At 43.7% G+C, this 16511-nt stretch overlaps 1 protein-coding gene across 3 annotated transcripts in view; it reads right to left on the bottom strand.

Moving 5' to 3' along the window:
* Positions 1-373: 373 nt before the first annotated feature.
* B4GALT4 (beta-1,4-galactosyltransferase 4) overlaps positions 374-16511 on the bottom strand; it is a 36437-nt gene continuing 20299 nt past the window's right edge. For 2 of the 3 annotated variants that reach the window (XM_064466073.1, XM_064466081.1), the window contains exons 3-8: positions 13905-14137; positions 10226-10413; positions 4108-4230; positions 1496-1600; positions 907-1050; positions 374-575 (exon numbers count right to left, since the gene is read on the bottom strand). In XM_064466073.1, coding sequence (XP_064322143.1) covers positions 909-1050; positions 1496-1600; positions 4108-4230; positions 10226-10413; positions 13905-14137 — 791 coding nt within the window. In that variant the 3' untranslated portion in view covers positions 374-575; positions 907-908. The remainder of the gene's footprint in view (positions 576-906; positions 1051-1495; positions 1601-4107; positions 4231-10225; positions 10414-13904; positions 14138-16511) is intronic. The other variant, XM_064466089.1, reaches the window with a different exon arrangement.

The raw sequence follows: 16511 nt of genomic DNA, 5'->3' as shown, positions 1-16511 counted from the left end.
CAGGTGTAAGGACAGTTAAGTACAATGCAGTAAGGAGAGGAAAGTGCTCTAATCCAGATTTTAGCAGAAATCCCACAGCACACTGGAACAGTTAGTCAACCAGACTTTCACCAATCTTCTAAAACAAGAATCACAAATAGTAATGGCCTGAGTACATATACAAATATCCACTCTGCTAACATTGTGGCCCAAAGCATTAAAAAATGTGGACAGCAATTTCTTTCCATCTGACAGAGCTGGCCATTGCCTTTCCTTCCAGATGTCTCCAGAATAACACACAACCTGCAGCAAAACTGAGACTTCTGTTTTGCCCCAGGACACTTCAGCAGTCCTACAGCAGGGTTAGCTGATCTCATGAAGGACAAGAGAAGCCTTTGGAATTCAACATGGTGCATTTATTGAGAGATTTTTAACATCTCTTCACCTGTTACCATTATCACCCTTCCCTCACACATAAGTAGTTTTTCCCCAGGCTGGAAAAAATTAGCTTTTCTCAGTAAGTTCATAGTTGAAGTATTCTTGTGCTTCTAAGGAGAAAAAGACTGGCCTGTTGAAGTCACGGCTGTGCCTTCCCCCTACAACAAATAAGAAGTTTAGGAATAGTTGTAAGAACAAAATTTTTTTTCAAGAAGCTTCATTCAAGTCCTTCCACTGGACCAGCCCAAAAAAGGACACTTGGAAATGTCCCAGCAGGAAGTGCATAGAAGAACACAAGGAGCTGCTGTCCCTCAGGTCAGTCCATTTCTCCAGTCCTCACAAAAGGAAATTCTCAACAAATCAAGTAGATACTGTGAAGAAAAACCTTCTTCTGTGCTACTGAAGTACTCTTTCAAGCAGAGTGATCTGCTGTAACAGCAACCACAAATATGACCTATTGCCACTTCCTATAGCCTGTGTGGTGCTCACCCTTATGACATCTTTGGCTCCATGCTGAAATCCACGGTGATGTTGACATATAAGGGGTTGTGTTCCAGTGAGAGCAGCTTATATGAACAGGAGTTCAGCCCGTCTGTTTTCCATGTTCTAGATACCTGACGTAGAAGCTTCATCCTGAGGACAGAGAGGAGAAAATCTTCATTGACATGCATAGGAAGAGAGTTTTGAGCTCTTTCCCACTACTAGTAAACTTAGAGGCAGAGCTATAGCCATTCTGTATCTGCTGGGAATATGAAGTCATGCTTTTCCTGTCCTCAGCATGGACAATCAGACATGAGGGAAAGAGTCCTTTGGTTTAATCTCTGAAATCATATACTCAAATCATATCCATGTAACTAACTTTGGAAGTTTCTAAGGAACACCACCCAGTCAATTCTAGGCAGGTCTCATGAACAGAACAGCTGCCAGCTATGAACAGTGGTGTCACAGGGGTGTCCCCCAGAGCCTCATGGTACCACAAAATGCCTGCTTGGCCTAGAGCAAAGAACTTGGCCCGCAGGTGCCTGGCTCCAAGCCACATACCAAGACAATGCAAGGTAGAACACTGCTCTTGACTCACCTCTCTCCATTCTCCTCATTACCATGGTCTCGTTTGTGGAAGATCATCGTGTACCTGCCTACATCAGCAGGTGGCCTCACCACTCTCATCTTCTGCATCTCAACCCTGGAAGAAATAATAGTGCCATGAGCAAGGTGTCACCTATAAACAAGCTCTTAAGGGAAAAAAAAAACCAAACAACATTTGGAGACTTCAGATCTTGTAGATGCAATTGAAGCAAGCACAGGTAACTAAGAAACTCATCTTCATCTCTTCCACAACCCATTTTGCCAGGGAAGTGGGGCTCAGAATTGTCCTGGAGAACAGGTCCAGGAGGGTGACAGATACCCCTTTCTTTTGAACAGAAACAGGTAGCTACTACAGTAGAGTTCACATAGAGCTTTAAGCACACATACAACAGAGTACATTTGAATTAGTATTGTCTGGTTTAGTTTGTACTGCCCTATATTGAACCTAGGAGGTCTGTAGCCAGATTTCAGACATCTTGCAACAAGTTTATCTCAACTCCTGCAATAAAGCCCCTATACTTGAGAGTTCTTCACTTAAAAAAAAGAGCTTGTTTTCTTTTTTAACAGTTGGCAGGCAACTGTAAAATTTATTTGCTGACATGAAGAAAATTTTCTTTCTGAGAACAGTGCCAGAAACACTGAGCTCCATCCACGGATTTAAGTGTCCGACATTAGGCACTTGACTGGAGCTTTCGGCCTGTGGAGCACAATTTTGCTCTGTCAGGAGAAGGAGTTAGCTTCATGACAATGGAATTAAGGAATAGCCCAGGTCTTTGCTAGTCATATCAGAAGCTGAAAGAGCAACAGTAAACCAAGAACTGAAGAAACCAAGCCCCTAGAGCTTTCCAGTGACTGCTTGTAGCAGTAAATTATTAAACAAATACAACAAATGATCTGAGAAGTCTCTGAGATGCACACCTTAGGAAAAGGCCCAAAAGAAACCATCATATTTAGCATAGAGGCAAAACAGCAGGACTTAAGAGCACTCCAGCCCAGAGTTCTTGAAGATACTGAAGCAGATGCTGCCACCTGCTGCCTCCATACAGGAAGGCTGCGAGGATCCCTCTGTACAACAACCCACCGAGACAGCAAGCTTCCCATTACCTACCCACTGCAAACTCTGTAACCAGCCCAGTCCAAGATCTACCCACGAGGAAAGGCAGGAGCTGAGTCCAGCTGCAGTGTGCACTCTGCCTCATATGATTTGGTTTCCACACCAAGACCACAACAGCTGCAAAGTTATGAGGTACCATGCACAAGCAAGCATCGGTTTTGATTCCAACCACTTGCAAACATTGTGGAGACCCTCAGTAAAACCTGCTGATCTGCTGCACAGCTGGTTCTCTGCTGCCCACAGTGGTGGTCTTTCAAATGTTCCTATCACTTTTGTCTGCCCATTAACTGTGACACTTCTCAGGAAGCTGAGGAATATGATGGTACCAAGCCATCCCCACCACTATAAAAGCCAGCTCCCCCAAAGTCACAGAGAAGTCGGTGTGTCTGGCTAGGGGTAGAGAGAAAAAAGAAAGTTGTGAGCAAGAAGGGACAGAAATCCATGTCACCGGTGGACATTTTAGATTTCTTGATATACCACAGAGTAAAAACTTCCATTTGGAAGTTCCTAACTTTAACACACTTGGTTTCATCAATGCTAATTATTTAATATCACCAGGGGTATGAATTTTATGTCCTCCAAATGTCTGCTTACATATTTAAGCAACTGAAAGTGACAAACACTTAAGAATGACAGAGCATACCCAAGTTATAAATTGACAGGCTCTGCCAGCAATGCTTGCGGGGTTGTGGGATTTTTTTGCTGGTTTTCTTCCCCTTCCTTCACTAATGTGATGCAGGATTAGAGGTTTCCCACTAGGCAAAGGGCAAAAGATCAACATAAAAGTTTTGTTGAGTTCTTTGTCCTACTAAAGATTTCAGACTAACAAGTTTCTCTTACTTTGATAGGCATGTCTGTAAAACTAGTTTTGCAGAAGAGCAAAGGGCATATGCATATATGTGCAGTCTTTCTAAAATTCAAGTTACTATCTTAACGATCATCAACACCACCCACATGCAAACCAAGCCATGCTTGGAGTAGTAAATCATGGTAGTCAATGCAAAAAAAACAATCCCACCAAAACAATCCCACATTCTTGCAAAGTATTGGAAGTGCTAGAACTCAATACATTTGTATCTCTGGCAAATCACACTCCAGACTTCAATCTTATTATTTCAGTTATAACCAATTTCCAAGCAAGAATACAGTACTGTGTGGCCAGGACAAAACCAGAACGAACCAACCCACCCACCCACAACAAAAAACCCACCAAAAAAACCACCCCACCCAAAAAACCCCACACCCAACCAACACCTCTGTCAGGAGGTAGACCAGGTCTCAGGCATGCCTAACCTTTTAAAACATGAAACCATTCACAGAACTGCATCTCACACTCCAAATCCCCACTGCAATACAGTTTTAAATTGTAGGCTCCTGTAGTGTTCCACCTTTGGAGACTAGGTGTGAAGTCACATCAATTTTTTTATTTTTTAACTCAATGCCCACTTCCCTCACACCCATTTCCCTCTAGCCTTTTATTTATTAATTACCTGATTCGAAGGTCATCGTCTTCTCCACCCCAACCCCAGTAGTTGTTAGAGAATCCATTCACCTTGGAAAACTGATCTCTTGTTAGAGCAGTTACACCTCCAAAATATCCCTGGTACCGTAACCTAGAAGTCCGCAAGAAGAGAGAATGAAGAATTCAAAGTCAAGTTCTGCCAACACTGAAATCACCCTGAAACTCTGGATCTAGACCTGCCCTTCAGAGATAAGGGTGCACAAATCCATGAGGTAAGTCTTATACTCTTCACAGAAAGATGGTGATGTGCTTTAGGTCAGAAACAGTTAACTCTCCAACTGAGAGAAGGGAGCCGCCTTCAATGATTTCTCTCTCTTCATACAACTCCCCTTTGCCAGCCAAAGCCAGACTTTGCCGTAAAGACCCTGATGAGTAGAAAAGGAACAAAGCTACACAGTAATGTAGCAGAGGCCTTGCAATAATGATAGCAAGCTATTGACTATCTTAGAGCTGAATCTGAAAAACTTGGAATGAAATCAGATCACAGCAAGGGGGCACGTGCTGTGGGACACTGCAGGACCAATTCCAAGGTAAGGTACAGCATAAGTTACTTAGTAACCTAATGTAACGGAGCTCAGCTCAGAAGGAGCTAAATTTCTAACTTCCACCCTTCTTTTTCTGGAAACAGCATCTACTTTAAACAGGTATTCACGTACCACACTTATTTATCATCTTGTACCATTTTGCTAATTGCTTTTTTACAATACCCTCCTCTTTCTTGACGCTTAATGTAAGCATTACAACACAGCCTCTACTACATTGCCACTGCCAACTTCAGAGGTGGCGTGCACACAGCTGCAGATTACATTTTGATTTCTAGATGTATGTGAATTTGAACAGGTGAACAAATTGCCAGGGCTAGAAATTATCCATTATGGCAATTCACATGCCAGACAAGCAAAGGTGCAATGCTTATTATTTCTGTTATACCATGAATGTATTTTAAAAACACCAAAAATGCCCCCAAAAACCACCACATGCAACCTCCCTCAGACTATTTTTCCCAGCTGATTTTGGCTCCTGTCATAGCATCACAGGAGGATTGCAGAGGTTGGAAGGGGCCTCTGGAGATCATCAGCTGGTGCAACCTCTCTGCTCAGAGCAGGGTCAGCTAGAGCAAGTTGCTGAGGACTGTTTCCATTCAGGTTCTGAGCATCTCTGGGGATGGATAGTCCACAACCTCTCTGGACAGCCTGTGCCAGTGTTTGACCATCCCCACAGGGTGTGCCTGGGGGGGACGGACAAGGGGCCAGGAATGCAAAACACCCAACCTTTTTCATATGTTTAAATGGAATTTCCTGTATTATGTGTACACATTGACAAGACCCACCTCTGCCTGCTCTGCTCTAAGCTAAACAGTCCCAGCACTCAGCCTCTCCTGACATGTCAGGTGCTGCAATCCCGTAATCACCTTCACAGCTCTTCTCTGGCCTTGCTCCAGGATCTGTGTTTTTATTGTGCTGGAGAACCCAGAACTGGACACAACACTCCAGATATCATCTCAGTGGTGCTGAGTAGAAGGAAGCAGTCACCTCCCTCAACCTGCTGACAACACCCCTCCTAACACAGCCCAAAAATGCTACTGGCCTTGGTCATAAGGGCACATTGCTGGCCCAGATCCTTTTCTGTAAAGCTGTTTTGCAGATGGCTGGCCTCCAGCACCTACTGGTACATGGAGTTGCTCCTCTCCAGGTACAGGACTCTGTATTTCCCTTTTTTGAACTTCTTTAGATTCCTGTTGGCCACTTTCTCCAGCCTGACAAAGTCCCTGGTACATCAACCACCCCTCCAAGATGTCTATCTTCTGAAAACTTGAGGGTGCAATCTGCCCTACCTCCAGGTTACTAATGAAGATATTAACGAGTATCAGCCCCACTATCAAACTCTGGAGTAAACCACTAGTGACTGGCCTCCAGCCAGACTTTGCTCCAATGATGAGAACACTGAGCCCAGCAGTTCTGCCAGCTTTCAGCCCATCTCACTGACCACTTACTAGTCCATACTTCATCACTTTGTCAATGGGGATGTTATATGAGACAGTGTTGAAAGCCGCCTTAAGATAAATATTATCCACTAACTCCTCTCTCATCCACCAAGTGAGACAAATCAGAGACTATCAGGTTAATCAGGCATGACTTATGAAGAGATTTGCTTCTTCACCTTCCCCGGGATTAAAAAGGTAAAGTTGACCAGCCTGTAGTTCCTCAAATCCTCTTTCTTGCCTGTCCTGAAGATAGAAGTGACATTTGTTCTATTCCAGTTCTCAGGAACCTCCCCCAGTTGTCACGACCTTTCAAAGATTACAGAACGGCCTTGCAATGACAGCAACCAGTTCTGTTAGCAGTCGTGATACATCCCATCAGGTCACACGGTATTATGGTGTATGCCCAGTTTGAGTATTCCTTAACTAGACCCTCCTCCACCAAGGGTAAATCTTGCCATGTCCAGACTTTTCCACTAGTATCTGAAGCCTGGGAATTCTTGCCTGGCAAATCTACTGGCAAATCTTGCCAGTAGGGACCAAGGCAGAGAAAGCATTGAGTATCCTGAGCTTTTTCTGCTCTCTGGTCACCAGGTCCCCTGCCACACAACACATACAAATTTTCCCTGCTCTTCCCAGCAGCTGATGTACCTGTAGAAGCCCTTCACCTTACGTGTGAGATTCAACGCCAGGCAGGATTTGGTTTTCCTAACCCCACCCCTGAATGCTTACACAGCATCTTGAGTGTCCTCGCAAGTCACCTGACTCTGCTTTCTTTATGCCTTTTTTTCCCCAAGTTTTCCAAGTTTTTTGCTTCCTTTTCTGAGTTCTCTCAAGAGCTCCTTGTTCATTCATGCAGGCCTCTGTCCACCTGGACTTCCTGCACATAGGAATGGACCATTGTTGAGCACATTTGGAGGCAACCCCTAAAGACCTACCAGTTGTCCTGAAACCCTCTTCTCTCCAGGGTCACCTCCCAAGTGATTCTTCTAAGCAGATCCCTGAACAGGAAGTCCAGGGTTGTGATCCTGCTATTTGCCTCATTTCCTCTTGTTTCTGACCTTCACATCCCTGACCAGTTCTTCCTTGTTTGTAAGTATAAGTTCAGCAGAACACCCCCCTTCACCAGCTCTGATCACCTATGTCAGGAAGATATCAATTCACTTCAGAAATTGCCTGGATTACTTGTGCCCTGTTGTGTTGCCCTTCCAGTAGATACCAGGATGAAAAAAAGTTTTCCATGAGGACCAGGGCCTGTATACATGAGGCTTCTTCAAGCTGTCTGAAAAAAAAGCTTCAACTGTCATTTTCTGGGACTGCAATATATTTCCCAAAAAGATTATGTTATCTATATAAACACACAACAAAAGAATTACTCTAGGCAGATGCAGTCTCTCACATGCTATACCTGCAGTTTTTTCTGCCTCTGGAATTTTTACTCTTCCTTTATCTCCCCTCCCAGAGGAGACCAACCACAAGGTAGTAGAGGCCCTGTCAAGTTCTAACTGTGCATCACCACCTTGAGACTTCTGCTATGGATGCTCTAGAGAAACAAAGTGAACAGGTAGAAGGGACAGCAAGGAGGTCCCATAAACAGCAACAGCAGGGAAGAGCCCTCCCAGCCATGCTTTCAGGCTGCACGGCCAGTCACCAACAGTCTGACATTCCCCACCCTGTTCCAGAAGCCTGGTAGGGTTTGGGAACTGACTGCCCACCCACACATCCACGTATGCACCCCACCGTTTGCTTATGCCATAATTCCCCTACATCACCGGAAAGGCAGAAAACCAAAGGAGCCAGAGCTGTAACCAGGACAGTACTACCCACTCAACCCTCCTCAGGCAGAGCAGAATTGGCAGGGCCCAGGGACAATATTCTCCTAGGTGACATTGTCTGCAAAAATGCACCTCTAACAGTGTTCAGCCACCTCTTCCCTAAGGACAAGAGAATATCAGCTCCTTTGGGATTTTAAAAATTGGACTGAAGAAACCATACAATAGAAATGGTCATTAGGAAAGGATGTTGTGCTGGTCTCGAGGAAATATCTTGGTTATGCTAGGCAAGTTTTTCCCACCCTTACCTTCAAAGTTTGAACATATCACAGAATGGTAAGGGTTGGAAGGGATCCCTGGAGATAATCTTGTCCAGTCCCCCTCCTTGAGCAGGGTGCACAGGACTGCATCCAGGTAGGTTTTGAATGTCTCCAGGGAAAGAGACTCCACAACCTCCCTGGGCAGCCTGTTCCACTGCTCTGTCACCCTCAAAGTTATTTCTCATGTTTAAGTGGAACTTCCTGTGTTCTAACTTGTGCCCATTGCCCCTTGTCCTGTCATTGGGCACCACTAAAAGTGGTATAATATAAACCTTTTCCTAAAGAATCTAAACCCAGGCTGTAGCTTATATAACTAAACATAGAGTACTTGCTCTCCAGGGGTGCACAGCTGCTAAGATTAGCCTAGAGGATATCCCCTTGGAAGAAAACCAACCAAACAAACCCCCCCAAGAAACTCACAGAAAACCCACATTCCTGCCCAGGATATTTTGTGTTAATGCAGACCATGTATGACTTCGGTTTTCTCAACCCCATCTGAACAGCATGTCTCAGTATGCTCACCTCAGCCTAAGCAAAACACTGAGGTCACCCAACTGAGATTTCAACCTGTGGTCTCAGCTCAGTTTAGGTATCATTCTTGAGCTCAGGATCTGAATTTCTTCAGAGGTACCCAGGAATTCCCTTGGAAGTAAAGCATTATTATCCCCACTTCACAGATGTGTAGACAGAGGCACTGACACAGAAAAGAAAGCAGAAATCTGATTCAAACCACCAGTTTCCTAGTAAATACCGGTGCAGGGTATTCACAACAGAACGTTTTGTGAGTGCAAGACTCTGAGGCCAAAGCTTAAAGCTGGCCCATAACTAACAGCTCCTTTCCACAAACAGGAAAAACCTGAGGAAGTTAGTAGTAAGAAAATCCCTTAGGAAAAGAAAAACAAAACCAAACAAAAAAAAACCCCAAACACACACACCATCATCCATCTGCACACTTAGCTAAGCTAAACACTTTCAGTAACTGAGGCACAGGAGGTTAAGTAATGCACTTCCAGCTTTGTGCCATATTATTAGCCTAGATTCTACATGTTTGTCAATTAGCCAAAGCAATGCTTCTGTTGCTTTGGTGCACAACCATCGTGTAGTCCTCAGCATTCTCTCTGCAAGGTGCAGTGCCCCAAGAACTTGTCACAAGCCTAGTTCTTGTGTGTTTGTTCCCATTTTCACTGAATAACTGGAAAGTGAATATTATTCTGTATAAGAATTTGCACATCCCACCTCTTTCTCATACATCTAACAAAGGAAACCCAGAAGTGAAGCAGAGCTTTACTTCAAAGTACTCCGAGATCAGGTTTTGAAAAGCCCACTTCTAATTAATATTTAGAGTGACATGACATAAGAAGGTGACTCTTGAAAGAAACACATTCAGTAAAACCACTCTAGTCATTAAATTCACCAAGCACAGGAGTCTTTTTTCTCTCCAAGGTGGACTGAACCTGACTTTTCACTTTAAATTATTTATATCACCCTATCATTTAGCGGACCCATTTAAAAATCAGAATGTCCTGTATTAGACACTGTACAGGCAAATAATTAGAGGACAACCCTATCCCTTGGCAAATTCTCACACTTGAGCTCTCAAATATCAAAAGTTACCTCTTCAACAGCAAAAGCTAAGTGGCAAGTTTTATTAGCACAATAGTAAGATCACACCATCAAATCACAGGACCAGGAGACTGCAAATCTATTTCTAGCTTTGACAGAAGGCCTGCACAACCTCTGTCACATTGCTTTCCTCCCAAAATGCCCTTTACCTCAACCCAGAAACTAGAATGACAACACTGATCATTCATACAGATGACCACAGAGCTGACTTCAGAAGTGTCCATGCAGTTATCTTTTGTTAGAAGGTGCTCCAGATAGGCAGTGTTACCATCAGAAATCTGGTGTCAGAAGGAAGGGTTTGTACCAGCATAGAGCTCCATCAGAAGAGGAGCATTATCAGTAATTTGGCATTTCCCAGTTGGTATTCTTTCCATATTCCTGGTTTCCTACCTGTATCCAGTACTGTTCCTGCCAACTACAAGGTGCTTTGGTTGTCTGTCACACATGTAAATGTTAAAGTCATTTTCTGGCACCAGATCCACATCATGGAAAATGAAACAGTCCCAGTTTCCTTCTTTTAGGGCCTCTAGGTATCCTACATTCAGCAGTTTAGCTCGATTAAATTTGGTGCTGCCAGCCTGTGGAAGAGAATGAAAAAAAACAAACTCTGAAGAACATGTCAAACCTTTTGAACCAGAACCAATTCTATGATTCTGGGCATTTGTTCTAATCGTGTAGTCTGCAACTGCATTTGAGCATCACAGCCTTTACAGCATTAACTACACAAAAAGCTACCCCACAACATTAGATACAGTATCAGAGCGGCCAATGATGCAAAGTGTTTCTTCAATCTCTATGTGCCATGAACACACACAGCCAGATCAGGAGAGCCTACGGTTATCTGGGCACCAAAAGCATGCATGCTATGTGATGCAATTTCACTGCTTTGCTGCTCCTGTGCTGGAATTCCCATCAGGCTACATAACACAAATTATATCAGAAAACAGTTTAGAAACTAGCGTTTCATACAACTGTGTCAGTACAGCTTATGGAAGTTGTTTGGGTTTTTTTAAATAAATAAACAAAAAATCCACCCCAAAACAGCCCCACTAAAACGTTACTCCCATACTGATCAGTTTATAGATGTCAGAGCACCTGCCACAGATGATTTATGCTTGTCCACATAATACAGAGGATAGCAATGCTAAAAGAGTTCACTGTATTTCCTTAGGTCACACAGTAGGTGGCAGAGTGGGAAATACAAAGCAGGTCTTTTAATTTTTAACTCCTATCTATAACTTAATTATTATGCTGCACAGGGACTTCAGCTAGCACAGAGCTTCACTTGACTTTTACTAGTCTTCGTTGTTTGTTTTTGCTGTTAGTGCCTCCTCACTTTTCAAAAATATTGTTTTTCACCTTTGAGGTACACATATATATACACACACCTGGTAGTTTAAGCTTGCCATGTCACCTTTCACTTTGGAGCAACAGGTGTGTTTATCTTGCAATTTATTTTTTACTGGGCTGTACACACATGCCAGCCTGTAGAAGGCTTTCTGCTCCTGAGGTCAAGGTGGTGAGTTCCCACCTGGGAATCAGAGGGCCAAGCCCTCTCCTCCCAGAATCTGGCAGGACAGTAATTTTCCAGAACTAGGAACCTGATGTACTTGAAAAAATAAAAAAGGCAATTTTCAAGAAAGGGGTCATTTGCTAGAAGGCGCCTGGACTGAAAGAGGCTCCAAGGAAGGTGGGAAAGAAGGTGGCCTCTCCAGACTAAGAGGTTAGCTGTAGTGAAAAAGCAGTTGTATAGAAAGCATGTTTTATCATTCTAAAAAGTAACACTTTGCTCTGAAGAAGCAATTGGTTCACTATCACTAACAGCCATCTGCTCCTGCACAAAGATTTATGGGATTTATGGCTCCATACCTGCAGTTAGGGAAATACAACCCCTTGCCCACTCTGAGAAATTTAGAGAGGAATAGTCAATTGCTTCCATTCTCAGTAAGGGAAGAAACGCACTTACCAACAAAAATTTAAATACAATTCACCCAAAATCTATCATGTCAAATTCTGATTTTTTTTTTTAAACATGTCCTGTATATGAAAATATCTGTCAGAGAATCTCCTGATGATAAAAGCATAGGTTATTGAGTGAACAGAACAATTTGGATGACTGGTAAGAACATATGGAGAACTTGTATTGGGTATCAAACCCAGCCTAGCTCAGCAGCAACATTTACCACCTGCTGCTGTTCTGTCTCCCCCATCAGTACAACGAGCCACTACAGCCCACTTCCTGCACAAAAGGTAGCCAAACGACAGCTAAAATTGCTTCTTCCCAGGAAGGCCAGTTTTCCATGTTAGACAGCATGCTGAATGGATAGCAAACTTTACTCATGTTTTATTGAGTAAAGAATTGACCTCCTTTGTTTCTATGGAAGAACACTGACGATAAGACAAACTTATTTTGGGAAAGAAATTATTCACCCTTTAGGTATTATAAACTCACATTTTTTTTCAGCACTGCAGCATTCATGTATGCACACATTTGTGCAGGAAAATGTGATTTTCAAGATATTAAAAGTAGCCCATAAAGAAGAGACCTGGAGTATGCCCTTCAGCGGCTCACAGAGAAAAGTATAAAAGACCCATTTCTTAATCTTCCTCCAAAGTAAACTCTGTGTAATTTCATAGTTAAATCCTGGTTTTAATTATTTATTTCTTCAATAGATACTTAAAACAATTAATGATATCACAGATGAAGAGTGAAAATGGATTTGTCATAAAAGAGAGTTTTGTTAGACCCACTTTCCAGTCTTTAGGTATCTACACAGAAAGGCTAAGCAAAGGCTTCCAATCTTCCAAGTAAAACCTCTGATAGAACAAGTCCAGACTCAACACTGCTGCTCACATCAGACAAAACTTCATACTTCTGTATTACTAACATGACAACAGCCATTCTCCACTCCACATATGTCAGTAAAGAATGTATGCTCATTCTCCCAGTGATTCATTACTAACCACCGGTTGCTAGCTGGAGTTAGCCATTATGTGTACGATTACTGTACACACTAATGCAGAAAAATACCTCAGTTTTTCCACTCTATGGGCCACATGACTCTAAACAATGAAAGAACAGTCTATTCGAACTGAAAGTATATATCCTGTTATAACTTTTGCTGCTGTTCTGCTGTGACATTAAGCAAAAGTATAAACCTTCACCTCAAATGCACTGCCTCCTACTGGTTAATTGACTCTAGCCTCTTTAAACAGAAGGGAGGAGAAACTATATTAATTCATCACCTTTTATCTCCTGCTCTCCAAAAAATCTGTTTAGAGTCAAAGCAGAACACACAAGTGAATGATAGTAAAAGAAAGCAAACACTTAAAAGATCAAGAAAAAGACAACATATTACAAGAGAGAAATCTATAGTGCTTTTAGCTCATGTGACCAGAACATAAGCACCTTAGACAAAAGGCTATGCGGCACAAGTCCGTATGCTCGGTTTTAGCCACTCACTCAGCAGAGCTAGGAAGAGGGCAAATAAAGAAATTAATAAGTCTTTCACGAACCACATGCTCTGCCACAACTACTTCTTTCCACAGCCCTTGCTGGGCAAGTAAAGCATCTACAAGCAGTAGCTGGTGTGTTTAGTTTGAGACAGCAGAAATTAGTACAACCACATGATACATGCAGCTTACTAAGCATGACCGCCAGCAAGCAGACGGGAGAGAAGAGCTAGATACAAACTGAGGCCTTCGGTCCAAACAACTCCAAATGTAAAGACAGGAGACATGTCAGCCTAGTTACATACGTGTATGCTGCAAGCTAAGTGAGTTGCATTAGTAATGCAAAAGATACTACTTCTGAGGTAGCATTCAAGGTAAGCTACTTAGACTGAGAAATGGACACCAGCTGAAGACACTTAATACTTCCCAGCTTTGCTAACAGCAGCTGAGATGCTGTAGCACCACCAGCAGGCTGCATGCACCATTGCATCCCTCAACAAGTAGAGGTGTTTGAAGCAGGCTTGGAGGACTGGTGTTAGGCAGCAGAGGCAGCAGCATGCCTCTTACAGTGCTGACATCGTCCCCACCCAAACACATCTCTGCACAGTTGCCTCACCTGGTGAATAACATAGATGCCATAGTCCAGCTGCTGCCTCTGTAGGAAGGGGTGGAGGTGCTCCAGGAGGTACAGCAGATGCTTCTCTCGATTGCGGTGTGGGATGAGGATGGCCACATGCTGCAATGCTGAGCACTCTGTAGGGTGATACCGGCCCTTGGCTACCTGAGGGTTCTCCTTTTGCACTTCCTCTAGTGTAAGAGATGCTTTGAAGGTGAGTTTGCTGGCACCTCCTGTAGGAGAAGCACAAGAAGCTTTCCAAGATGTTTCTGGATGTGGCTAGTGCAGTCACCTAATGAGGCATTAGCATAAGAAACCCAGGTTCAATCCACAGTTGGTTTCCCTGCCTTTCCAAGAGAAAGGTAGTGCTACAAGGAAATTACGCAGGCAGTGCAAGGAAAGGCTACCGAGTATTTAGTTGCTTGAACTAATTATAGAGTAATTATAATAAAAAAATATATATTTAAAAAATAAAAATCAGGAGAAGCTCCACCCTACTGCAGGAAGATTGGCCAGAAACAGCCGCCAGGGCAAAGCAGAGGAAAATGGAAAGAGACATAGGATTGTGGCTGTGAGAAGCCATCTCTACTTAAAGCATGAACAAAAGCACCAAATGCTTAAGGCTATAAATTTGTAAGATAAAATGTACCAAGGTTCTCTGCAGCCAAGTGAAATTTCCATCACTTCTCTTACACTGAGCTATCACTCCAGCCCCTCAGGGCTCAGCAAACCCATGAAAGAGCATTGCAGGCAACTGTGACAGCTAGAGCCACAGTGCCTTTACTTAAGCAAATATATCCTGGGGGCAGGGGTGGGCATGTGCAGGTTGCCAACAGCAGCTCTCTGGACTACATCTGGGAGGAGGGAAGAATCCAGCTTCCCAAACAAATCACTAATCAGGTTCACAAAAAGGAAGACGACAATGACATGGTACTGCAAAGCAGAAGCCTGGTCCTGCTACCAATACCAAGGGAAAAAAAAAAGTGGACTAATAAAAAAAATGGCCAAATCAAGGAAACAGCCTTCTATCTGAACCTTCACCATAAGTAGTGCTAACTCTAATGCAGCTGTGAGGTCCTTCAATTGTCAAGATATAGAGACAAAAGTACATCTAATAATGAAAAGGCAAAAAATTGAGGGAAAGTTAAAAGAGTTGTGGTTGAGACAAAGATAGTTTAATAAAAAAAGTAAAAGCTGCACATGCAAGCAAGGGAAAGAGAGAAATTAACTCATTACTTCATAAATCATAGAATTGTTTAGGTTGGAAAACACCTCTAAGGTCATCGAGTCAACAGGCATTGCCAAGTCCACCATTAAACCATATCCCTAAGCACCACATCTACATGTCATTTAAATACCCCCAGGGATGGCGACTCAACCACTTCCCTGGGCAGCCTGTTCCAATGACTGCTAAAATTACAGTAAAGAAATTTTTCCTGATATCCAATCTAAACTTCCCCTGATGCAGCTTGAGGCCATTTCCTCTCATCCTATCACAAGCTACTTGGGAGAAGAGACCAACACCCACCCCACTACAACCTCCTTTCAGGTAGTTGTACAGAGCAATAAGGTCTCCCCTCAGCCTCCTCTTCTCCAGACTGAACAACCCCAGTTCCCTCAGCCGCTCCTCACAAGACTTGTTCTCCAGACCCTTCACCAGCTTCCTTGCCATTCTCTGGACACGCTCCAGCAACTCAGTGTCCTTCTTGTAGTGAAGGGCCCAAAACTGAACACAATATTCAAAGTGCAGCCTCATCAGTGTTGAGTACAGGGGCACTATCACTTCCCTCACCCTACTGGCCACACAATTCCTGATACAAGCCAGGATGCTGTTGGCCTTCTTGGCCACCTGGGCATGCTGCTGGCTCCTGTTCAGTGACTGTCAACCAGCACCCCCAGGTCCTTTTCCACCAGAAAACTTTCCAGCCACTCTTCCCGAAGCCTGTAGCGTTGCATGGGGTTGTTGTGACCCAAGTGCAGGACCTGGCACCTGGCCTTGTTAAACCTCATACAATTGGCCTTGGCCCATCGATCCAGCCTGACCAGATCCCTCTATAGAGCGAGCCTTCCTTCCCTCAAGCAGACCAAGACTGCCGCCCAACTTGGTGCCATCTGCAAACTTATGAGGGTGCACTCAATCCCCCTTGGCCAGATCACTGACAGATTTTAAACAGAACTGGCCCCAAAACTGAGCCCTGGGGAACATTGCTTGTGGCCAAGCACCAACTGGATTCAACTCCATTCACAACTACTTGGGCCAGGCCATCCGGTCAGTTTTTTACCCAGCAAAGAGTATCCCCATCGAAGCCATAAGCAGTCAGGATTTCTCCAGGAGAATGCTGGGGGAAACAGTGTCAAAGGCTTTACTAACGTGCAGGTAGACAACATCCACAGCCCTTCCCTCATTCATTAAGCAGGTCACCTTGTCACAGAAGGAAACCAAGTTGGTCAGGCAGGACCTGACTTTCATAAACTCAGGCTGACTGGGCCTGATAGCCTGGTTGTCCTGTATGTGCCCTGTGATGGCACTGAAGATGATCTGCTCCATAACCTTCCCCAGCACTGAGGTCAGACCGACAGGCCTGTAGTTCCCCAGATCCTCCTTCT

This window comes from Phalacrocorax carbo, chromosome 1 (assembly GCF_963921805.1).
Source record: "Phalacrocorax carbo chromosome 1, bPhaCar2.1, whole genome shotgun sequence".
Lineage (NCBI taxonomy): Eukaryota > Metazoa > Chordata > Aves > Suliformes > Phalacrocoracidae > Phalacrocorax > Phalacrocorax carbo.
Note: the sequence above shows the minus strand (reverse complement) of the source record. Positions and strands in the feature narration are given on the sequence as shown.